The sequence below is a fragment of the Orbicella faveolata genome, unplaced genomic scaffold (genome assembly GCF_042242905.1).
Source record: "Orbicella faveolata isolate gen_17 unplaced genomic scaffold, um_ofav_v1 contig_34, whole genome shotgun sequence".
Classification (NCBI taxonomy): Eukaryota; Metazoa; Cnidaria; class Anthozoa; order Scleractinia; family Merulinidae; genus Orbicella; species Orbicella faveolata.
In genome coordinates, this window is record NW_028301563.1 from 30912264 (window position 1) to 30936950 (window position 24687).

At 39.6% G+C, this 24687-nt stretch overlaps 1 protein-coding gene across 1 annotated transcript; it reads right to left on the bottom strand.

The window, feature by feature from the left end:
• Positions 1-4243: 4243 nt before the first annotated feature.
• On the bottom strand, positions 4244-23466 carry LOC149105745 (uncharacterized). The gene is made up of 13 exons (XM_089270770.1): positions 23235-23466; positions 22723-22833; positions 21766-21928; positions 21206-21396; positions 20620-20730; positions 20284-20431; positions 19715-19814; positions 19214-19266; positions 18510-18779; positions 17851-17925; positions 11320-11430; positions 10602-10835; positions 4244-5087 (listed from the first exon to the last, which is right to left on the bottom strand). The coding sequence occupies exons 1-13, from the start codon at positions 23430-23432 to the stop codon at positions 4747-4749; spliced, it is 2106 nt and encodes a 701-aa protein (XP_089126896.1). The 5' UTR covers positions 23433-23466; the 3' UTR covers positions 4244-4746.
• Between the last annotated feature and the right edge of the window lie 1221 nt (positions 23467-24687).

Genomic DNA, 24687 nt, shown 5'->3' on the forward strand with positions numbered 1-24687 from the left:
GACGTCACAAGGGGTAAAGGGGTTGCTAAATTAAAGAAAATATCGTAACAGTCCGTGTGTTTAACACTACATTTCAACCATGAACCAATTTCATATCAAATTATCGGATTTCTGTTGTTACAGTTTTTAAAATATTCTGTTGAGTTTCTTGACTTGAAACTCTCTTGTGCATGGTTGAAAAACGCTCCTGCTAAAATTTATTAGTATTGTGTTGCGTTTTGTTAAGAAAATAAAAAAAACCTGCTAAGTGTGTCTCCTGTCCGAGTTCACCCTAATTTAATGATTATTTTAGCTGCATTTGAGCCAAATAACTCACGGCTGAGAATGTTTTATTATTATTAAACTGCAAAGTTCTTTTTGACGGTTTCAGAATGCTTAACAACACCATTCTAATTTTTTTTGGAAAAGTTTTTCGTGTACTTGATTTAAAGTTTTCACCTATCCGAACTAGTGATAACAACACTTTATCTGTTAATAATCCATATATTTTACAATTTTCTTCCCTCTCAATTTTTTTGACAGTGACAGCTATTATCGTTATATAGCCTCGAGAGACATCATTTTGTTTCCAAGGAAAACAGACACTAAGAGTTAATCCATTGGGATGAACTTCCCGTTGGAAATTAAACTCCCACATCTCTTTAAAAAGAGCTGCAGGTGCAAACATGTGTTATCATTAAACAAGTTTTTAGGTGTAAATAGCTCGCTGAAAATATCACATGGAGGCAGTTTCTTAAATCGTCTGTGCCGGGTGATCGACCAGTGACATATATATTAAAATTGCCTTAACAGATGTTGGAAGTCTCTAGAGTCGGGGAACAAAATATTGAAATTAAAACTGGAGAAAATACCAAATTAATTAGCTAACTAATTTTTACTCAAAACTCCGAAAAAAATACCGAAGTACGTGACCACTCTATGTAATTCCCCGGTGTAATTCCACACATTTTCAAGATAGCTTAGTTAAATTCCTCGTCTTTAATTTAGATATGAACCACTTCTACGAATATGAAATACGGTAAACTTGAAATGCAGTCATACATGGTTGTAAAACCAACGGTGTTTTAATATCGCTACTGTTTATTTTAAAATGTCAGAAAATTGTCATTAATATTTTGTTTTGAATTGAGTAAAGTAAGCACCTTGCTGCTTGACTTAGTGTTGTTACTTTAGCTAAATTATTCATTGGGAGTGTCGCGGAGGAGTGTTTCTACCCACAGTTGACGGTGTTATAGTTCTACTGAAATAAAAACAGTTTACAAATGTAGCCCATAAAAAGGCTCGAAGAGCGCACATAACATCCGTGACCACTTCACCTGTCAGTCGGCTGAGAATGTTGTGTATTGCACTTCATGTCGTCGCTGCAATTGCCGTTACATCGGAGAGACTGGAAGGTGACTACGGGAACGTTTCAGCGAGCACCTCCGCAGCATTCGAAACCGATCGCGCGGGTTTCCCGTAGCTGAACATTTCAACTCCGCCTCCCACTCTCTAGATGACATCATGGTCTGTGGCTTGAAACGGTGCTCTGGCAGTAACATCAGCCACAAGCAGCATGAAATGAAATTAATCTTCAAGCTGGACACGCTTCGACTGAACGAACTGAACATTAACTTTCATTTTTTGTGATTGTGGGTCTCGCGCGTATTACACATACGCGCGCTAAAACAATGGTTTTCCTATTTGTTTACTGTGTACTTCATGCGCGCGCTAACCGTGCGAGCCTACGCGTACAGTTTTTGTATGGCTTAGCTCACGGCAATCATTCCACCTACTGAAGACGGGCTAAGCCCGAAATGTTTAGACTAGCAGAGAAAATTTGACACTTTTAGAGCCTTTTGAGCATTATTTCTAACCCATAACAATTTCATAGTAAAAGAGAAATGTCAAAACCATGTTTGCTTTAGATTCATATTTTTTACCCTAAGAGGAGTCGTTGTTATGTGTATAGCGGGTTCTTACTATCTAAAAATAGTAACACACAGCTGTTTCGAGAAAGGTTGTCTTCCCAAAACGCAAAAGCGTCCGCGACAATGTCGAAAGGTATTATGGGTAATGGTGGTTCTCGGTTGCTTGAAAAAGAAATTTAAGGTGGCTCCCTATAGTTTGACGATCGCACGCGCGCTTAGGGCGAAAGCTCAAGTAATCTGCGCGCGATCAAAGGAAAACGTCAGTGTCTTTCGATATTTTATGACGTCAAAATGAGCACAAAAAGCAAAACTGGTAGTGAATTTTCTCGCGTTTGTGCGAGTAGGGTGGTGAGATTTTCTTTTCCCATGGATCAACACATAGTAAAGGCGTCTGTATTCTCATTAACCCTTCTCTTAGCTTCTCATAGAAAGTTTCAGTGTAGAGATCGAGATGGCCTTTGTGAGGTACTTACTGCCAGGGCAGTACTACTCGAGAAATACTACATTAACTGAGAAAAAAGAACTGTGGTTTGGTCAGCGTTTTACTTCAGTGGTGCCAGTCCCAGGACAGAGCTCACGGTTAACAGGAAACCGTCGAAGGTGACAGGTGAGCCTGTGTTACAGAAGTCAGTGGAACAGCTTGTAGTTTTACAGCATCCAAAATTGGTTGTTTTATCACTATCACGGCCTTTAACTGGCTGGCTGACAAGTTGACGAGCATGAAAAACTTTTACACGGCGTAATACACAGTATCGCATGAAAGTGCTACTCAATAGCTTTCTTTTGAATGGTCAGACAGTAGGGTGTCAATTGTTTTTTCTTTCTTCTCGGGCAAAATCGATTAAAAATGAGCGGCAGAGTCAGAGGCTCGAAAATTCGAAAGTAAAGATGGTCGTTATAAACTATTAATCGTAAGTCATATTTGAACTTCCTTACTTGTATATTTAGAGCTAAATAGATCGCAATTTGATAAGAAATCAAATATTTCACGTAATTTGAAAGCTAATGACACAAGACAGCTAAACTAGAGCTCTTCATTAAGCCGAAATTTAAATGCTCAAAATACATGAAATACTGAATCTAGAAGACCCATGGCTGTGAATAATTAGCAGACATCCTTGTACATTTATTTTTGTCTTGATTACGTACGACATATATGACGCATGCACATAGGCTAAGTCAGGTTAAGCAACTTGAATCTGTGGTAAGTTATCGTCAATATGCCAAAAATGTTTGTAAGTAAAATTAAAATGCTGATATATCCCAAATAATATATTTTTGTTTTCTCTTTCCTATCAGCTAAATTTCTGACTGAAAAGAAAAACGCTCGTGCGGGTGGAATTTTAAATTTCTTCAATAAATTGCGCCAGCGGGTAATCATGGAATGTGTATTAAACAAAACAAGTTCAAGACTTAACTGGAAACTTTGCATACAACTACCATGACTCCCTAAAGGCGGGTTTAACAGAGGCAATTTGACATTGGGAATTCACAGTAGAAGTTACGAAGAAATTATTTCTTTCCTCTTAGATGAAAACGAACACAAACAGAAAACAACGCGTTATTTTCACCCTGCTTTGTTTTATTGTTACAAGCTTTTATAACTTGTGTTTGTTTTCTACGTTTGCACTCTCAAAAGATACGATACGATGCTATACTTTATTTAACGTGAGGTTTACGCTTAGTTTATCAGCTAGTTTACAGGTAATCCACGGCCCAAGTATATTCTAAAAATTAAAACCAAGAATGTACCTTAATTGATCGTATCAACCTATAAACGCAAAGAACTAAAAATCTGGAGAATCGAATCACAATAAATTCCCATATCAGTCAAACTTAAGCGATCGAGTCTTGTTGTTCATTTATTTAGTGCTTACTTCAGTTCTAATATCATTTGTTAGCTCGTTCCATTTCTTTGCAGCAAAATACCTCCATGATTTGAGACCACAATTAGTCGTATTAAATTTCGGCAAAGAAAGGATATAGTCATGTCGAAGATTATACTTGGATGAGCGTAAGGCGATGAAATCTCTATTTGCGGATGGAGCTTTGTCTGACATACAATTAAGTGTTTATTGTCAATAGCATGTGTTGGATTCTTCGATTTTCCACGGATGGGACTCTGATTCTTTGCAAGAGATTCTTGGCAAAAGATCTTAATTACTACGAACAAAAAAATCCCTTCTCAATCTACGTTTTCTAAATCCACTTAACTTGAATAAAATAAGAAATCAGAAGCAGGTGGATTCCTGTGACTTTTGACCTATCCTGGTAGATTTTCGTGGAAGTTGCAACTCAGCAACAAGATTAATAATTTATTAATTAACGTTAAATTTTTTCATTCGGCAGCTAAGGTTTTACTCTGGATACACACACGTGTTATCTTCTTTTATCCGATTGGTGGATAAACAATATAGGTATTAATCAAAACATACGAAAGGAATTCTAAAGACAAACATTACTCCTATCGGCGCGTTTTCGTGACTTACGTGAAAGACTAAAAGGAGAATTTCTTGTAGAAGTCATTAGCTCGGCTAACGTTATAGCTTGTTATAACACGTAACCATGGTAATTACCATTAATTTTGTAATTTGGTAATTTCCAAAGAAGTAAGCTTGAAGAAAACTGTTTGTCTTAGACTAAGGATACGTGACTACTCGATTTTGTACTAACCTATTGATTGACATATCATCTGTGATATTGGAATTTTCAGATTATATTTTCAGATTATATTCTTTAATTAACCAACAGTTTGTGTATACCCTTATATAATTGCAAAGGTTTAATTTTACTGAACAGGGTGTGTAAAACTAAGACTCCAAGCTCCGCGATTTCTTCAGGTAGTTTCATAGAAGACTTCGACTTCGTCAGGTCGGAAGTAGTAACTACCCGCCAGGAATGATTGTGTAAAGGGGGATCCATAGCTGTTGCCAGGTGGCGGGCTGTAGGTCCATCCAAGGTTTGAGTATGAGCTGGTGCTTGATGCGGCGTTGTTGGCAATGTAAATATCCTTTCCTCCTCCAAATGATGGTCCATAGTTAGAGCAGCTGTAGATGGAATCCGCTTTGAAAGAACTATACAATCCTGTTTGATCTAGCTTCAGTGGCTGCAAACCAGGCTTGTTAACCAATGAGAAGAGAAAGGCTGCTGAATCGTATTGATGTGAACAAGTGTAACCTGATTTGAAATACACAATGGAAAGAACTGTTACGTTCGTTGCATTGCCTCAAAAAAAAAATTCTGTTGCTGACGAAAAAGCATAGGTAGTTCCACATAAGTGAAAAGTTTCGAAAAAGAGAGAGAAATCTTCGGTAAATGCCAAATTTAATCTTTCAAGACAGTTTGAGAAGATCAACAACGGTCGTATTGGTTTTTTCGTTGTGTGGCTACTGTAGAGAATACACCCCCCCCCCCGACCACTTTTTTATTACTGCCGCCTCTTTCGCGCTGCTTCCCAACTAGTCCAATTAAATCCCTGAACTCTCCCTTCCCCACGATATATATAGGGGTGTCAGAGCGGAGAAAGGTAATAAGCATGTGCGAGTTTTGGTGGGGAAAGAAATGGACGGAAAAAAATGATTCGAGCAAGGGGAAATGGCAGGAGAAAAATTCGTGAAAAAGAAACCCACGGAAAATAAATTCATGCAGAAGGGTCGCATTTTGGTATCAAACCAGTCTAATTATAACTCAGCCAAGGTGTTAAAAATGTTGACAATTTTTTCAGTGTTTGTCACTGGATCGCATTTATATGAAGCCACTGTGTTTGTTTTGAGCTTCATACTTTTGTCAAATCTTCTATCTCAACTATTCACAACTTCTGATATATTTTAATTATTTCTCAAATTTAAATAGGACGTGAGTGACTTGTCAGGCAAGATAAAAGCAACATAACTCACTCAAATTCCCTTTCTTTGATTGCTCGGTATTTGTTATAAAACATTTACAAAAATTGTACAATAAATAAGTATACAAAAATTAACAGTATACATCAAATACTAAAATGATTTCTAATCGCTTCCTCCTCTCCCACTGGGTGTACATTTTGGAAAAGCTGTTGCATTAACCCTTTCATTTATTCAAAATACACGCCCAATAGCTTAACAACTTTCCGTTGAGCTGTCTCCGTAGACTCCTCCACATCAGGTGGCTGGATAAAATTTTAAACACAGAGGTCCTGTAACGGACCAGCATCCTGTGCACACAACCTCTTACAGAATGCACAAGCGAAATGGGCTGGCCATGTTGTCTGGATGCCAGACAGTCGACTGCCCAAACGGCTGCTTTATGGAGAACTGAGTCACAGCAAGCGCTCAGTTGCAAAGAATCCCTCAAGACCTAGGTGCAGGCGTCAACGTCAACATTTTGGGGTCGCTTCCTCTGGACCGTCCCACCAAGCGAGGGAAGATCACCGCATAGAGGCCCAGAGCAAACGCGCGCCATAGGCAAGCAAATATGGTAAGAAGCAGATTTCAAAAAATTCGTGTAAAGGGTTACAATTGAAAAAAAATATCTTGAACTGTCAACTGGAGAAAAAGATTCATGCGAGCCAAAATTGCGCCCCCTTCACTTCTCCAGTAGTCCGTCCCTTACTATCAGTCCACTGGTCTTTCCACAATTGCAGCCCGCGTTATTACCTGAGCCCGCAAGTGGGGTTAGGGATGCGCAGAAAGCTGTGCAGTACGTTCTTCCGCTCTGAATATAGAGGTTGAAGTAGTATGGTACCCATACCCTGTGCGTTCGTGAGTTAAGATTTGTTTAGATCAAACCTAGTCATGCATTCGATTTAACTTCATCCAGATCCTCTACTCTGTCCTGAAAAAACTTTCCTTCGTCGAGTTTTATTCTTTTGAAGACTGGTTCATTCAATTCCCTTCGACGATTTATTACATGAAGCTCTATTGCGCACATATACAAAGTACAAATTCTGGCTCCATGAAGGTAACGAGTGTCCATAGAAAGGTATAATTTCTTCTTTTCAGTCTCAACTTTACTATTTTCTACTTTCACATCGTTGTGTCCTACGGCTGCATGGAATATACATGCCTTCAGTTTAATTGATTAAAGAGCTGCTATGTATAGAAAAATATAACCTCAACCAGGAGCCATAATCGGGGACGGAGACCGTAAGCGCGCGCCATTTCTAGTATTGGGGTTGTCCCCATGATATGGGACAATAATTCTATTTTTAGAACAAATTGCGCCATCGCCTGCGGCACACGCGCGTACATGCTGCAAGGATTTTTGCGGATGTCGCGCGGGGGAAATGGCGTCCGAAATTCCCGAAATTTTTCATGTTTTTGGCCCACAACTCAACGCGTTTACGTCTGTTGGAATTTTGCTTAAGTATCTTCGTCGTAAGGTGCTCCAGTTTGAGTGAAGTGAGACAGTGTCGAATTTAGGTATGTTCCGCTTTAAGCTTAGATATATATCGCTGACCAAGTTGTGTTCCGACGGACGCTTCTTTTACATGAGCTGTACATTACTCCACTCTAAGTTTCACATATGTTGAAGATTAACAGCTTTTCCAAAACACAGCAGAAAACTAGTTGGGTATATTTGGATATAGCAGCGTTTCAGGACTTCAAAGTTTTCCTCCTCTTGCCACAGGCTTGCGAGGATTTCGCCAGAGTCTATCTCGACCGAAAAGTAAACCAAAAAAAATAATTCCAAGTTTGAGTTTCGCCTGAATTGTAAGCAACGCTTGATGTTTTATCAAGGCCCAATAAGCGACAATAAAGTTTATGTCGGTAGATGCTGCTCAGTTTTGTTTGTGTAAAAATCCAATAAATTGTCTGTTGTCGATGAATAAGAGCGCCCGCCGATGCGTGTTTTGTACAGTCAGTAAAACATGACAAATTGGACTTCCCCACTTTTGTGAAAACGTACATCGAACTCATATAATATCTCTAGTTTTTAAATATGTTTAAGGTTGATAAATGTTTGAGAACATATTAAAAGCTTTATTAAATCCATTTTGAAATCACTGGTTATCCTTGCAATCTGATTGGCTCTCAATGGTGCGATTTATTCACGAATCGCACTATTTTTTACTCTAAATCGCATCTTTTTCTCAGCCATTGAGAATGGCACAGTAAAACAAAACAACCAATCAGATTTCAAAATTAGTTTAAAGTAAACAATAAAATTTCAGGAAAATGAGAGGCAAAAAGCCATTGCGTGGAAAATTTAGCAACTACTATTGCCAAAACTTTGTTGTTACTGTTGTTTTTTTTCCAAAAAAATTGACGAATGTAATTAATTACAGTTTCTAAATGACGATTATGAGCTCCTTCAGGCTGAACACCTACTTTAATGGAAGTTTCCAACTTTCAGTGTCCATTTTGACGAATATTTTGGCGATTTTTCTTCAACGTCTGCTCAAAATCCGTATGATACCGAGTCCAGTAAAACATAAACAAACGCAAACCACACAACAACAAATTCAGGGCCATCTCAAGAAGTTAGATGTTTCCAGGTTTCAAACGAAGCAACAAAAGAGCTCAACTCTGTCGCTGTGAATAAACATAGTCAAAATGCGCCCCGCTCCACAAAACAATGAATGAATGAACGTCTTATGAAGCTGGTGCTAGTCCCGCCATCTTGGAAATATCTTGAAACAAATGGCGCCGCAAGAACTTGACAAGGTCCTGAGTATTGAGTCCTTCGCCGAGGTCACAAAAAGAAACGGAGATGATAACGAGCTGGACTCCCTTAAAATCATGCCATTAAACGGTATGAAAGAAAAAAAAACGTACCATCCACTGGGCATCGTGCACTCGAGTTTCACAACTCAAAAGAAATCCATCGCAGAATTACGCAGGATGCACCTTCAAATTCCTTCTCCAAAGACAATGAAAAGTCTCAGCCTAAACCACAGAAGAAAGAAAGACCTTCCATCATTGATTCAGGCGACGAGAATTGAACTTTTATACCTGAGGTAGACTATTTTCGTTCTCACTTCAAAACCGCTTGTTTCTTTGTCATGCTCGGATGAGTTTTCGTCACATGACATCATTTCGCATACTAACTGAGACGTAAAGGCGTTTCCGGTTCCGCTTTTTTTTTTTTTAACAAACCGGCTACTAGAACAATACACCAAAAATCTAAAAATTAAGGCGATAAAATTGTGCGATTTCAAAATGGATCTAATAAAGTGGCAATTGAACTTCGTGTCATGCAATTTTGGTCTGAAATCATACTTGTGATTTCAAATCGAACTCGCGCTGCGCGCTCGTTCGATTTTGAAATCACGCGTATGATTTCAGACCAAATTGCACTCCACTCAGTTCAATTACCATTATTAACTGAAAATATCTGAATACAGCAGAAATAATCAGCAAAATTACGATGACGCTTTCTTTAATCAACTCGAATAACGATTTTGATTTTTTTTGGTTGAGTTATCAAAACTCCTTGTTTGTTTTATTTTTGCCGTGTAAAATTTCACTATGTCAAAGAAACACACATGATATTAGTAACCTTTTGGCTTTGGTGAAAATTGCTGCAGCAACTCAGCACAAAAGACCTCGAAATAAATCTTTGTCAAGGTTTGTTGACAATTGAAAACACCGACTCGGACTTGAAAGAGCACGCGCTGCACTATGCAAATGAGCTACTGAATGTACGCGTCAGACTTTCCTTTCAAAAACTTTTGCAAACTCACCAAAGAAACAGAAACCATAAGAAACTATCTAAAACAGGGTTGGATTATGATTAAGCATTTTTTGGGAAACTCATAAATCAACTCGATACCAGAGTAAAGAATTTTCTTACATAACTTTTCTTCACAGAACAAACGCAAAAACTTACGCGTACAACTAGCGCGAGCAGATATTATTCATTCACAACGCGAAAAAAAAGTCACCTTTTCCATTAGCTTAGAGCATAAAACTACATATAAGAGTCCTGGTTCTTATTCCCTTCCTTATTCCCTGCCATCGCTGTGAAAAATCTGCATGAGAATCTCGCAGCTCTCACCATTTAATCACTCAACATGACAACATTCACGCGAGAGCCCCAGACACGTGCGTGGATCCGCGCGGATATATGACGTCAGGATGCGCCATTTGTTCTAAAAATAGAAAAATTGTCCCATATCATAGGCGCGCGCGGATCCCAAGATTTACGGTCTCCGTCCTCGATTATGGCTCCTGCCTCAACTTAACTTATTTTCACGTGGCTCGATACCCTTTGAGAAAGCAAGAGTTGCCACACTTTCGATTTCCATGAGAGCCGAGATACATGTCTGTACAAAATACTTCAAGTCAACAAGCTGCGTTTTTACATATTTCTGGATGCGAGCCCCATGCTAGGCTTACAACTCTTCAAAAGCTGGTTACGCTCCTGCTGCAGATGTTAAAGCTTTTTATTTGTAGTTTGTTTCATAGAAGACTTCCACTTCGTCTGGTTTAAAGGACTGACTTCCCGCCGGAATGATCGCGTAACTTGCATGGTCTGCCAAACGTTCGACGATTGATGGCGAATCATGTACGTTTGATATCAATTTATATCGAGCTTTCGCTTGTGACGTGTCCACACTTAAATGCAAATGAGGGCAATTAAGTTCATCTTATAATACTTGAATTTTTTTTGAATTACCGATTAAGAAGATGCGAGGTGATGGGCTCGGAGAGCTAATAAATCATAATTAGAGAGGGAATCTAAATCTGAATTAAATTGAATGCTACTCACCCCACGATGCCCCCGTATATCCCCCAAAGATGTACTTCCCTACACGGATAATTGTCACTGTTGGTCCTTTGTGGTCGCATAATGAATGAAAAGTAGTGCTAGCCCAGCCATCCACTGATGCAAGCCAGCAACGCTTCCAAAGAGACTTACTTTGCCTGACGGGATTTAACCACTTACTTAAATTGGTCAAGTGGCTGATGTTCTTGTTCAAAATTTTTGAAGCCCATAAACTAGCTGTGGTAAATGAAAAAAGTAATTCAACTTAATCTAATGAGAACATATCTAAAGGTTCTGGAAAAACAGGAATAGTTTTTATCAAAGAGAATCAATTTGACAAGTGACATTTAAATTTTCTACTCGATCAGTAAGGGTATCTTTTACGTTCAGTCCCTAAGAAAGTATCCTGAATATATATAGGTTATTGACCATGCGTGAGGGTAAGATGCTGGATATTGGCCAATATCCAGCCATCTTGACCAAACAAACTTGGTCAATAAAGGATTTATTATAGGGAAAAAGAACACTATTTTCTTGCAGGACACAGCGCGCGGGTAATCCCGAGCGGGCAATAGAGCGCCATCTTGCCGGCCAGGTAGCCAATCACAGCGCAGAATTCTGTTCATCTGGCCAGCTCACGGAGCTCGCCATATAGTAATATGTCACACGTCCGAATTAACACATGCTCAGGTCAAGGTACAATGTCTGGTTTTAAGCTCACCGTCACAGTGGCGACCATAATGAAATGGCAAACAGTCACAGCTATATCCATCGCTGTCTACATTGCAAGTTCCTCCGTTTAGACAAGGACTGCTGTGACAAGGGCTAATATCTGAACAGGGTGAAAAAAAATAATAGTCACGTCTTCACAAATGCAACTTAATAAGTAACTAACTGAGTTGGTATGTAAGTCAGAAAGTGAGTGAGTGTGTGCGTGAGTGAGTGAGTGAGTGAGTGAGTGAGTTAGCATGTAAGGAAGTAAGTAAGGAAGGATGGGAGAGAGGGAGGGAGGAAGGAATAAAGGAAGGAAGTCAGTAGGTCTGTCAGTCAGTCAGTCAGCCAGTCAGTCAGTAAGTCAGTAAGTCAGTCAGTCAGTAGGTTAGTAGGTCAGTAAGTCAGTAAGTCAGTGAGTCAGTCAGTCAGTCAGTAATGCCAGGAGTATCAGTAGTTCACATAGTGTGATACGGTCTGGGTGAGGGTAGTTCTGAAAAGAACTGTTGTTGGTGACTGACGTTTCGACAACCTGAGCGGAAGTCATCTTCAGAGTCAGGTGAATAGTGTTTGTCATTCGATGTTGTTATAAGTCTGGTCCGTTAAACGTGATTGGTCAGTTTAGCCACGATGGTATTGACTGAAAGACTCGTGTAAAGTTTGTCATCAGTCATCGGTCGGTTTCAATCCATCTATTGTTAGTCAAATCGGTCGGTTTTTGGTCCTTCTATTGTTAGTCAAATTAAGTCGGTCTGTTAGAAGTCCGTTTGTCGGTTTAATACGTTTCGTTTCCGTCGTGGATAAGTCGTTTGTAAGGCGCCGGTAGTTGTTGACATCTGTTAAAAGGCGTTTGTTCTAGGTTAGTGTACCAGTTTCCCAGAGTCAGTCGTTGAAAATAGTTTGTACTGTAGGTTCGTCAGCGTAACTACTTTTTAAAAAAAAGCACTGAAATCATCCCGTGACGAAGACTGGTTTGCTTATAAAGCAATGCGAAATCATGTGACGAACTCAGTAAAGAAGGCGAAGCAAACATACAACAAGAAATTAATTGATAACCATAAAGATGACACCAAAGCTTTCTGGAGAACAATGAAGATCATTCCCGGGGAAAAGAGCTCTGCCGGTTTCAAAAATATCCATATTGATGGCGAGCTTTGCAGTGATGGAAAGAAAATTGCTAATGGTTTCAATAAATTTTCGCTTCAGCCGCTGTACGCCTTAAGCAGGCTCTCGGTAGTGTTGCTTTTGAAAAAAGAAGGGCTGATCAAAAGGATAATCGATTAATACCAAATTTTAAATTACCGCTGTTATCTTTTCAGACTGCATCTGGCGTTGCATGCACCATGGATTGCTCACTGAGGCAGTATTTATTGACTTGCGAAAGGCATTTGACTCCGTTGATCACGAAATACTTATTAGCAAACTAGATGTCATATGGACTTAAGGACATTGAGTTAGGCTGGTTCCGAAACTGCCTGACAGACCGTAAACAGCTCGTGAATTTTGGTAAGAAAATCTCTGCTCCATGTCCTATTACGTCGGTGTCCCACGAGGGTCAATTCTGGGTCCTTTCCTCTTTGTCCTGTTCGTCAACGATCTGCCTATAGTTCTAAAACGATGCCAGATTCTGATGTGCGCTGACGATACAGTCATGTATTTCACCGCTAGTATATAATGCCCAAGAATTCAGTAGTACTCTTACCAGTGAACTCGCCAAGGTTAATGTCTGGCTCGTAGACAATAGTCTTGTTATTCACCAGGGCAGAACAGAATGTGTTTTAATTGGCACTGGTTCTAGGTTAGCAACTGCTGATTGTTTTGTAAATATCGATGGCAAGGAGCTAACACGGGTTGCTGAGTATAAGTACTTAGGAGAAATTTTGGATGAGTCGCTTTCATGGAACGTGCATTAGTAAGAGAATAGGAATTCTTGGCCGCACCAGGAGGAGCATTAGTATGTACACTGCTACTATGATTTACAAATCATTTATTCCTCCTGTTATTGATTACTGCGATACCGTTTGGAACTGTTGTGGACGTACGAATGCTGATAATATAGAGAAGTTACAAAGACGCGCGGCAAGGATTTTCATGCAAACCGCGACAGCAGTGATAATGCGCTAGCACACCTTAAATATGATACGCTGGGGCTTAGACGGGAGTTGCAAGTGCTAAATCTTGTGAAGAAATGTTTAAATAAGCGCTGCCCGCAATTTTTAATGGACTATTTTTATTTGAATAGAGACATTCTATTAAATTTCGGTCAGATTGATTTCAGTGACGTATGGCAGACGAATACCCGGAGTAGCCTAGACTGACGCCTAGACAATAACAGAATGCGCATGCGTTTGGATGCTTGTTGTTGATTTTGGCTGAACTTCAGGGATTCATAGTCGTCGTCTTTCGTAAACTTTTATGTACAGCAGGAAACCCAAGGGGCTCATTTACTTGATCGACTTTGCTATCCGGACAACTTCTATCATTCTCACCAAATAACTCAGTAGTTCTCAGTCGGTGAAGATGCTGATTATTGCAACTCGCAGGAATGGGATCAGAAACTGTATCTTCTGGCAAGTTTGCTGCAGTTTGGTACAGAAGAGCAACTTGCTTAGAATTTATGGTTAGAACTATTATTATGCTTGTCATACAAACGTTTTTATTTGGCATGCACCTCAACTAGAAGCCTAAACGACCAATTTTATCAGGTTTCGAAAGCTAACAGGTTGTGATCGATAAATTCTGCTCAACTGCAGGATGTTTTAATAGTTCCGACTCTTTTCAACCGAAACCGGGAAGAATATTTCGCTCCTCTGCGAATTCGACTTTACAAGTCTGTTGAAATATCTGTGTTTCAAGGAGTTCAGCTCTAGTAGCGCTTGTCATGATGAAATAATAATTGTGCCCCTGCCTTGTGATCTGAGTGCAAAGTCCAAGGCCAGGACGACTTGCCTTGTTGTTTTTCATCTCCTTACATGTATATTAATGAGAATTCCAGAACAGGTTGCTGTAGTACGTCATTGTTTAGTAAATGAGCCTGTGGTTAAGTGGTTCGTATTGAAATTACATGCAAGGTTAAGTTTAATTTCGCAAGGTAATTTCTTACCTCAAAACTTGTTGGTTACAAGACAGCGCTGCGAGCGAATTCTTGTTTAATACATAGCGGTCAAACTTTTGTTAAATAATTAACTTCGAAAGCTACTCTAGCTTACTCTTGAACCCGAAATTTAAGAAATTTGGTATATTTTTGTTTTCTTTGATCAAGGGCTACAGTTACATGTAATAGAAACTTAAATATTTTGAGTAGTCAGTATTTGCCTGTGGTTGGAAAGCGCGATGTTTCTGACTCGATAATATCCGTTTGGATCCAAATGAGCCGTTTGACTTGACCATGGCCAGTTAAGATTAAAGCTAAAGCGAAGAGTTTAAATTGCTTTTCTCTAGCAGTCACTGTCCTTCCGCGGCACGAAATCGGCTCATAAATTGAGACAAATTGTCTCAATTTGCGGGTGTTTGTCTAAGCCACACTTTTCGCCCCAGACCACGTGACCCGAAATGATTGACCGCGGCGAAATATTGAGGCCTAGGAACTAGGCAACGCATTAAGGCTTGGTTTCACTAGGGCATAAGCACAAGCATAAGAAATTACGAAACAAGTGAGAACACCAGAATATAAGCACAAGAGCACACGCAGGCGCAGTATTAACAAAATTCCTCGATACCAGCTTTCCTAAACTACAATCAAGATGGCGGATGAGGATGAAATCTTTCTCTTTGCGTTGTTTTGTGTTACGTTAAAATCAAAATAAAGTGGACGCGGGGACTATGAATTCCATGAAAAAGCTTCATGAGGTAAACCTTGTTAAGCTTACATTTGTAAACGAAAGCCTATAAATGATGTCAGATAATTAACAATTATTCCATGAGCGCGCGTTGGATATGAGATGGTAAATAGCCAACGAGGCCCGTAGGGCCGAGTTGGCTATAACCAATCTCATATCCAACAAGCGCGAATGGAATAATTGTTTTATTAAATTCGGTGCTTTTGTATTCTTGGAAATATAGCTTAATTTTATTGGATTTTAATTTTACAAAATGACCGGAAGTCGATGTGACAAAAACAACAACAAGTGGGAAATCACATGACATGCGCGTCGTTTGTAAAATTAGTTGAATGAAAAATTTGAAAGCGAAGCAAGCGAATTTGCTGAATGAAATTACAATCACGTAGAATTCAAGGAAAGTCTATCAAATGAAGGAGATATAACCCTGGTCAGAAAGTTTGAAAAGCGTTCAAGTTCGAGTCATGGAGAAGAGCCGAATAATTGTGCACTTGCACATTGCCGTTGTAATAATGCCGCGGAAAACTTTGATCGCAATGTGACACAGACGTTGTGCCAAAATTATTCTCGACAAGACCCCTTTCAGGATTCCCTTGCTTTGAAAGCCTTGGCATTTCGAGCTGTATGTGTGGAGCTCATTGTTGGCCAGATTTAGAGTCAAGGACAGAAACTATCTTAGCGTCACATTCATCTTCAGAATCTCCGAGGCCACCCTGGTGATTTTTCGTGGCTGGTAAAGAACCGGGCTTACTTCGGTTCAGCTCAAAACACTCAACTCCTTGAGGTGTTTTTCGCAAGGACAGAATTGTTGGCGCTAGCTGTCGTTGATTCTCTCGTCGTCGTCGGCCAAAAAAGAGACTGAGATGAAACTAGATCGTCCTCTGTAGCTGTGCGGGATTTTTGCACTCGGCCGATCCGAGCTTGCTTAGTCGAAGAGTTTCCTCGTCTGCTCATTGGAAACTGGTTTCTTATAGACTACGCCGGCAATTATGCCTGTTTTCCTGCGGCCTTTTACAAATGCATATGCTCTAATAATTTATTTGCCAGGTCAGAGATAAAGGAAAACGGTTTGTTGTGGGGCGGCGTGCAAAGGAAATGATCAACCGGCAGCTCTAATGGATTTAATCAATGAACTTTTGCAATACGTGTCATCTTTCTTCCTCGCAGACGAGTAAAAACACTTCAACTGAACATTCAGTTCTTCTTTTGACTTTTCTTATATCGGTTTCGAAAATTTGGTCCCACCAGGACTAGCAAGCCATTCTGTTAAGGTAAACATTGTTTTTGTCACATAATCTTCATGAATGCGTAAAATCTCGCCGGTGATATTTTAATTTTGCAACTTTAAGGGAAACTTAACGTACACGTACCGTTAAATAACCTTATATCGAACTTTGTGGCTTTTTTGTTGTTACTGGGACGGCATTGTCCATAATTTCCTGTATTTCCTGTGTAGATAGCTCACCGAATGTGCTTTTTTTCATCCATTTTTTTTGTCGACGAAACTTCGCTTCACGCGAAAAAGCTTATGCCGAGCGACATTTGCCGCTTTCATTTCCATATAAGGTCAAACACAGGTATAATGGCTGGTAACCGAGATCCAGTGAACCAATCAGAAAGCTAGAATTGCATTATCCGAGGCTGAGAATTTAATAACAATAATTACCTGAGGGAAAACCAGTCTTCCGTGCGACGTCTAGCCATGCTAGCTCCATTTTGTTGCGGTCTTGAAAATCTTTACTTGTTTTTTCATACAAAACCGGATATTGTCTCACCGCCTCGGAGAGAAGTTCATCTACTGACAGCTCGGCATTTACTGAGGTGTCAAATCGATTGGAATCCGCCATTTTGCTTGTGGTTAGTTTCTCGAGGAGGTATGGGTCAAAGTGAGCGATGATTGGTTGACCGCCTTACGCTTGTACTTATGTTTATTTCACTCGCGTTCGCACTGCGACATAAGCATAACATAAACATAACATAAGCATAACATAAGCACAAGAAGAACGAACCATGTTCGTTCTTCTTGTCCTTATGCTTATGCTTTGTCGTGGGTGTTCTCACTTGCTTCTGCGAGTGCTTGTGCTTATGTTTGTGCTTGTTTATGTGCAAGTGAAAACCAACCTTTACTCGCGACATTTCACATGCTCACGTTCTCTATTCTTAGAAACCAATTACCGTATCTGTTAGATTAGAAAATTCTTTGGAGGTCGTTAGGAGCCTATCAGCTTTCTAGTCCAGGTTCTGGACAAGATAGATTTAAACTGCCTTGTCATTGGCTCGGCGCTATCAAAGAAATCGCGCTCTGTTCCAGGGGTTTTTCGCGCGGGTCACAATAGAGACATGACCGACACCGGAAACCGCGCAAGAAAAACCTCTGGCACCCAGGGTAAGTTTTTTATGGAACGCTTAAAAAAATTATTTGCCAGAACTAATCCGTGAGCGCTACATTTCATTGATTCACATTGCAAAATTCAGACCACTCAGGAAGAAAAAGGTTGCTTCTGTTTCCAATCAAGGAAACCTCGAAACACTGAAATTATAGCACGCTTTTTTAACCCAACCACTTGATATATAATCGTTATACATTAATTAGCATTTTTTTCATGGAACCCAGATCACCTACGGCCAAGTGGAAGGCTCATTTTTCAGTGTCAGACGTCAGATGAGTGACAACTGGGTACAAGATTAGCATTTTTACTCACCGTGATTCCTCCACAAACCAACCAACAGCCATTTGTTTACAGCAGGAGGAAAGACGTGAAGACCCAGAGAAGATCCTGTGGGGATGATAATCATAACTGTAACAAGACTCTCGAGTCTGATTGATTATCAGTAGGTCCTGTTTTAATACCTATTGCTCAGTGTACCCTCGTGTCTGGTGTTAATGGACCACACGCGTCATTTGCGCGCGCTGTTGAAGAAAAGTTGCTCTTGAATGGGTTCTCCCTCTCATTTATGATAATTACGTCATCATTAATTATAGAACATAATTATTATATAATAAACAAATTATTTGTTTTCTTAGCCTTTGTCAACTTCCAGAACACGCTCACTGCGGTAAAAGAATACCGCTCCAGTGAAAATCGATGTGGAATTGCGAGTAAAATAAATGCAAGTTGATCGGGTTAGGTATTAATTTTCTTTTACTGTGACTTGAATAAATAGCAGGACCCGGAAAAGTGACTTCGTTTGTTTGTTTGTTTGTTTGTTTGTTTTTTACTTCTCTGTGGAATCAGGTAACAGCTATCAAATCAGACGGGTTATATATGTTGTCCGCAATCAGTTTTGTACCACGGAACATAGTTGTACAATGGAAGTATTCATAAATATATCCCTGTAATTATCCGTATTAGCGACTGACCTCCCCATCTATTGCCTTGGACGTCAGTATCCGTCACTTCTGAAGCTGGAAGCCGAGTAAATCGAGTTTCTGGCACAAACGGAACTTCTGTAATAAACTGCATTCCCGGCTTGTCCCGTATGTTCCCCCACTTAACTGGCAATATCACGTGCCACTGCCGGCCATATACGTCATCACTTTCCATGTACAGACGGTGGCGTTTGCTGACACCGTATAGACGTTTATTTTCAGGATCAAACGCCAGAATTGTAAATAAGGTTGGATCAAGAGCTTAGACGAAATTAAAGAAAACATTGTATCAAGTTCCACTGGTATGCGCACTTGTTACGGTTTGAATTCTAATTAAAACTGCTTTTTCAACCCTTAAAGCCTCGTCATCAACATAGATTTTCTCCTTAATTGCCTTTATATATTTACTGCAAAAACAGTTCGGAAAATTGTTAGGACAATTTTTCAGTGGTGATCGTTTAGCACATTCTCTTGACCTTTGCGATGGAGTATAAATTAATTTTCCGAGGAGAAGTCTGATCGATCTTAATCAAGGAAATTTTGATCAACAGCATTAGCCAAGGGTGATAATTCCCTAAATTCCTAAGACCAGTGTGATATAGTATTTATCTCCTTGCCATAGAGAAATTTTATTTTGATGACTCTTGGTTTCGTAACTGCACAAGTTTAGAGATCACTTTTAGTTGTAATCTTACCAAAGTGAGATTTTCCTTCATTTTGGGTCCCCAAACATGTGCTTCTTGGAAACCTGTTAAGATTAGAACGAAGGGAAACTGTAGTAATCTACAATCAGTCACAATCACGTAATAATTAAAAGTGTCCTTTCCAATGTTGCACACCAAGATTCTACTTTTCATGGCTTCGAAGAATGTAGGTGTTTGAAGCGAAAATTTGCAAGACCTTTGTAAAAGTTTAAAAAGGTTATAAAGCGCTTATCACTGAGTGTGGAAAAGTAATTGGTTTTGTATTACCTCGCTTTCCTATTGGCTTGAAAAACTCGCGCCACTTTTTCAGCCAATCAGAAATAATACGAAGCTAATCGTGACTCACGTGCGCTCGTTTTCGTCAGCAACATGCTTCGAGTTTTGATTGGTTCACTGGATTAACTGTGTCCTTTGTGATTGGCCGGAATGATTACTTTGGTTTTGCTTGGAACAAGAGAATATCTTTTTAAAGATGTTTACATGAACACTTACACGTCGTCTTCACTGTATTCTCCAAAACATAGAAACACAATCGGCTCCTCATTGTCGTCATGTGCACAGAGAAAGCCACGCTTTACTACTGCTTGGAATTCTGAAAGGTGAAAACAAAAGCTCATGTAAAAAGTTGCTGATTATGTCAATACAGCACCATCAGTTTAAGCAAAATCTTAAGTCCTCTATCTTTCTGGAAAAAAGCTTAAAAGCCATACTCTCCTGCGCGGCACATTTACTCATATAGCTAATACATGGAAATACCTATCCCCACCCCCACCCCTTCTTTTTTCCTTCCTCTCACCCACTGGTTTAACACATTTTAGCAGTTTCTGGTTGATAATTGTATTGTTACAGAAACTGTGCATACCTCAAGCTCCTGGACAGTTTTTGGTTTGAACACTATCACTCCTCCGAAATCTCTAATTCAGCTTCACACACCTCCCCTTAAAAATTTTGGCTTTTGAGACCCCCACCCTCTCTGAATCACCAATGACCTACCACGGGGATAGATATTATCGAAAACTGGACACAAAGCTTATTGCTAGATTTCACAAAGTACTGTCTACCTTCTTCTTTGACTGGCTTCCCATACACCTCCACGCGCATGCATCTTCTTCCTTGCGTGCCACTGAGGTCAAAGGTCACTGTCGAAGCCTTCTTGGGTACGATCAAGGTGTGCGTAATCACGTGGTCTACCTGGTTTCCTTGGAAACGCTACAAAACCAAAATTGAAAAAGCCGTTTCAATTTAATGAACAACCTTTTTACAAGCATGCATAATTAGCATCATAACTTTGGACGCACAGTAATTGGGTATTGAGCGTAATGTTTGCCAAGGTGGCAAACATTAAAGACTATTCTAAGGTATAAAAAAAAAATGTCTGAGATATCATTCTCAGATACCTTTTTTTTTCCATGCTCTTGAACGATTTTCCCATCAAATGCTAGGAAGACAAATTCAGGGGGAGGCTCGCATTCATTTTCTGGGTGACACAGTTTTCCCTGCATTGAGATCTATTAAACACAAAATGTTAAAAGCTGAATATTGAACTTTGGGTAACGCTTCAACAGCAAACTACAACAACAACAAACTTAATCAACGTGTCTAGGTAAAATAGCTGAGGGTAAACCCTCTGCTGGCTAAGCCTCTTTAATCCTCAAATGATCCCATTAGATTTAATCATAAACGGCTTCTCTTTTATGGATCCCCTATTCTAATAAGCAAGCACTACAATCGCCACATGCATTTGGACCTACTTGATCTGGTGCCGAATTCTTACTTGTAGCCCGAGAGTAGCAAAAAGTATTGTTCATCCTGTAGAATACGGTTCAATCACACATCACAAGTTACATTTTCACCCACCACTTCCCCCACCGCCCCCCCCCCCACTTCCCCACCCACCCCTTTTTCTAAGCGTATTTAGTACGTTGCCTTTTACCCTACATTATTTTCCCAGAGGGGTTGTTCTTTTTCTGTCGAAACTCTTACCTGAGTAATGTAGTACGGTTTTGTGAGATTGATAGTTAATGTCCTAACACTATCCGACTCCTGAACACACCATGCTTTTTCTGGTCCCGAGTTGAGACGGGACTGATCCCAAGTCCCGTTCTCCGTTTCACTCGATGCATTTATCTGGGAATCTTTGATGGCACCAGACTCCATTCCAAGGGGACGAGGAACTGTATTAAGGGAAAAAAAACGTGATAAAACGTGAAATAATCAGGCTCTTGAAAGTAACTGATTTAATAACAATTACACTCCGAGCCGGCTCCTTTCAACTGAAGGCTTATTTTCAAATGGAGTCAGTCATCTCTATTAAATTTAATAAAACGCCAAATACTTGACCAAGTCTGCAAAAGAAATTGCCCCAATATTGGGTCTTGTTGTGAACATTTCTTCATCCTTTAAAGTAACATTTTTTCCATGAAGTAGTAAAGCAATTTTGGTGAGTTCTTATGGCACATTCCTAGGTGAAAAATAAGCCATATATTTTTCTATTCTATGCGGAAAACCTTCAACAATTCAGGTATAAAGTATAAGTCGCTCACCATTTCTGTTATCCACAAGATAACATCCATATAATTCAATTGCCATCGACAAGCGTGTCTTCCAAGAGCGCGGATTAATGCGTAAATACTGGCCGATGATTGGAGGACTGATGGCGGATACTTTCACCGGCAGAAATTTGCTGTTAGCTGTACATGTAAATTCCTAAGAGATATGGTGTTGAGAATTTTTAAAAGCCAACTACATAATATGTTGTTTCCAGAGGGGAAAAGCATTCGTGCCACGGTGATTCATTGGAACTTGTCCCAAAATGTCTGGGGTTTTATGTGGCCTAAGTGTAAAACACGGAGTGAACTTTTATTTGTTTTCAATTTTAACGCTGTGGGGTTGCGTCGAAAAAAGATAAATTATTATACAATGGCGGCAAATTCAAAGATGTAAGTTAAAGCGTACAATTTTATAAGGAGAAAAAACGACACCAAACGAACCAGGAATAATTATGAAATTTAGTAAATGGTTTGAACCCAGGAGTATCAGTAGTTCGTATAGTGTGATCGTCCGGGTGTCGGGGTAGTTCTGAAAAGAACTGTTGTTGATGACTGACGTTTCGACAACCTGAGCGGAAGTCATCTTGAGGGACAAGTGAATAGTGTTTGTCAGTCGATGATGTTTTTAGTCTGGTCCATTGAACGTGATTGGTCAGTTTAGCCATGATCGTATTGGCTGAAAGACTCGTGTGGAGTTTGTCATCAGTCATTGGTCGGTTTCGATCCGTCTATTGTTAGTCAAATTGTTCTCACTTGACTTTGAAGATGACTTCCGCTCAGGTTGTCGAAACGTCAGTCACCAACAACAGTTCTTTTCAGAACTACACTCACCCGGACGATCACACTATACAAATCGAACTAATTATGAAATTGTTTTGATCAATTCGGCGGACAGGGGAAAATTGGTTGAAAAAAGAATGCGTGTGAAAACTCAGTAAAGTTAACGATTACTTTTGGTTTTCCGCTTGCTTTGTCCTTGTACACCATCCACATTACGTTGTCATTACTAGAATGTACCAAGAACGAGGTCACGCAACTGCCATTTGATCCCTCGATAGAAACCTAAAATTGAATGTTAGCGCAAACAAATATCAAATATTTTCATAGCCAAGAATAAAGACCTCGACACGCATATTTACACTTGACACTCGGACAAAAGCACACCAAGGTAACACAAAATAAAATATTGCGGGAATATATTGGGGCGTCTAGGTTTGATGCACAAACTGACAGTTACACCCCCGGGGGGGGGGGGTACTCCCAGAAAAATCAGGTGGTGATGTGAGACTCGATTCCCAAAACCCTTACCCTCAGTTTAAGACTAAATCTATGATTTTCCCTACACTATTTATGACCTTGCCAAAAATTTGATACCCTGTTTGAGACCAAAATGGCCGAGATCGATACCCTATTTCTCCCCCCCCCCCCCGGGACAGTTACAAAAGTAACTTAAGTTTTATTACCATTTCAACTTTAGTCTTAGTGCGGAAATCCACTTGAAGAAAATTGTTGCGGTCATAATGAAGCATTCCGTCTTCACCCATAAACACACCAACAGAGCCTGGTCTTGAAAAGTGAGGACAGTTCCCACTTTTGTTTCGTTCAGTCTTCATGTAAGAGGAACTCGACAGCTGACTTTCCTTGATTTTGCCATCTTTCATCCCCAAGGGGCGAAAACGGGAGCATGCTACAAAAACAAAATGATAAATAAGAAATTTTGGCCCGATTAACTTACTAAATTTTCACTGAAATTCAACTAAGAACTTTAAAATTTGCGTCAGCATGGCCATCAAACAATGTTGTTATGGAAACATATAACAACGCTGAGTCCATTTAAGAGAGTAGATACAGCAATGATGTCACGTTATAACTCATTCTTTAATTAGACTAAATTTTGCAAATTTGTTCGTTCTGTAATCCGTCTTTATCTTCCCAAATCTTGGCCATCCTTGTCCATCTGCGGCCTATTTAATACCTCCTTGGTAATTCTGTACCTTTAGAAAGTGTTATTGTGTGGCCTTCGCAAAAAAAAACCCGAATCACATGATGTCAAGAAAACCAGGATATTCCATCATCATAAATTATTAACTTACTTGGTGCGTAGAACTCAAAGGAAGAGCTTGTTCGTTCTGTTTTTGGAGCTCCATCCAGGCTTTGATCTTCCCAGTAATATTCCACAGCTACAAAAGTCGACGTTTGTGAAGTTTTTCCCGGCGAGGTTCTCTTCTGATGGTCAACTTTGAGATTTATGGCGAGGGTGATATTTTGGCAGGATTCCAACTTATCAAACTGAAATTTATAAAAGCATGGAGAACAGTCTTTGATTTTCCTATAGCCGAGTAATTTTAAGTTTATTTTGGTCGACTTTAGGCCTTTCCGCAAATATCACGTTAAATCACCTAAATAGCTTTGCGGAAATTCTCAAAACATTTTTTTAATATCACAAAAAATTTTCTAAATATCTCTAGAAACGTTCTCAATAGTTTCTTGTTTTTATTTTAAAGATAAGCCGATTTTGAGTCACTTAGGCCAAAACTTGCTTAAAACGTTCTTGTAGTCGGTAGGAGTAGGGGAGGCAAGTTGCTAATTTAGAGCTTTTAGCGATATGGAAAAACGCATTTTTCCAGGGGGAAATTGCTGAAGTGGATTCTTTCTGGCATATAACTGAGTATTGTTTCAAGAAAATAGTGAGGAAAACACAGGGCTATGGCAAAAAAAGCTAGTAAATATTACTAAATATCCCCTAAATTTTCTTCTAAAAATCCCAAAAGATATCCTGATAATTGTGGAAAGCCGGCCCTAGTTTGTTTGCACTTCAAAGTTCTGTTTGAACAATTTGTGAAATAGGTAAACTTACTCCATAGCGCCGCACAGATTAAGCTTAATTATTTTCTAACCAATCATTATCTTACCTTA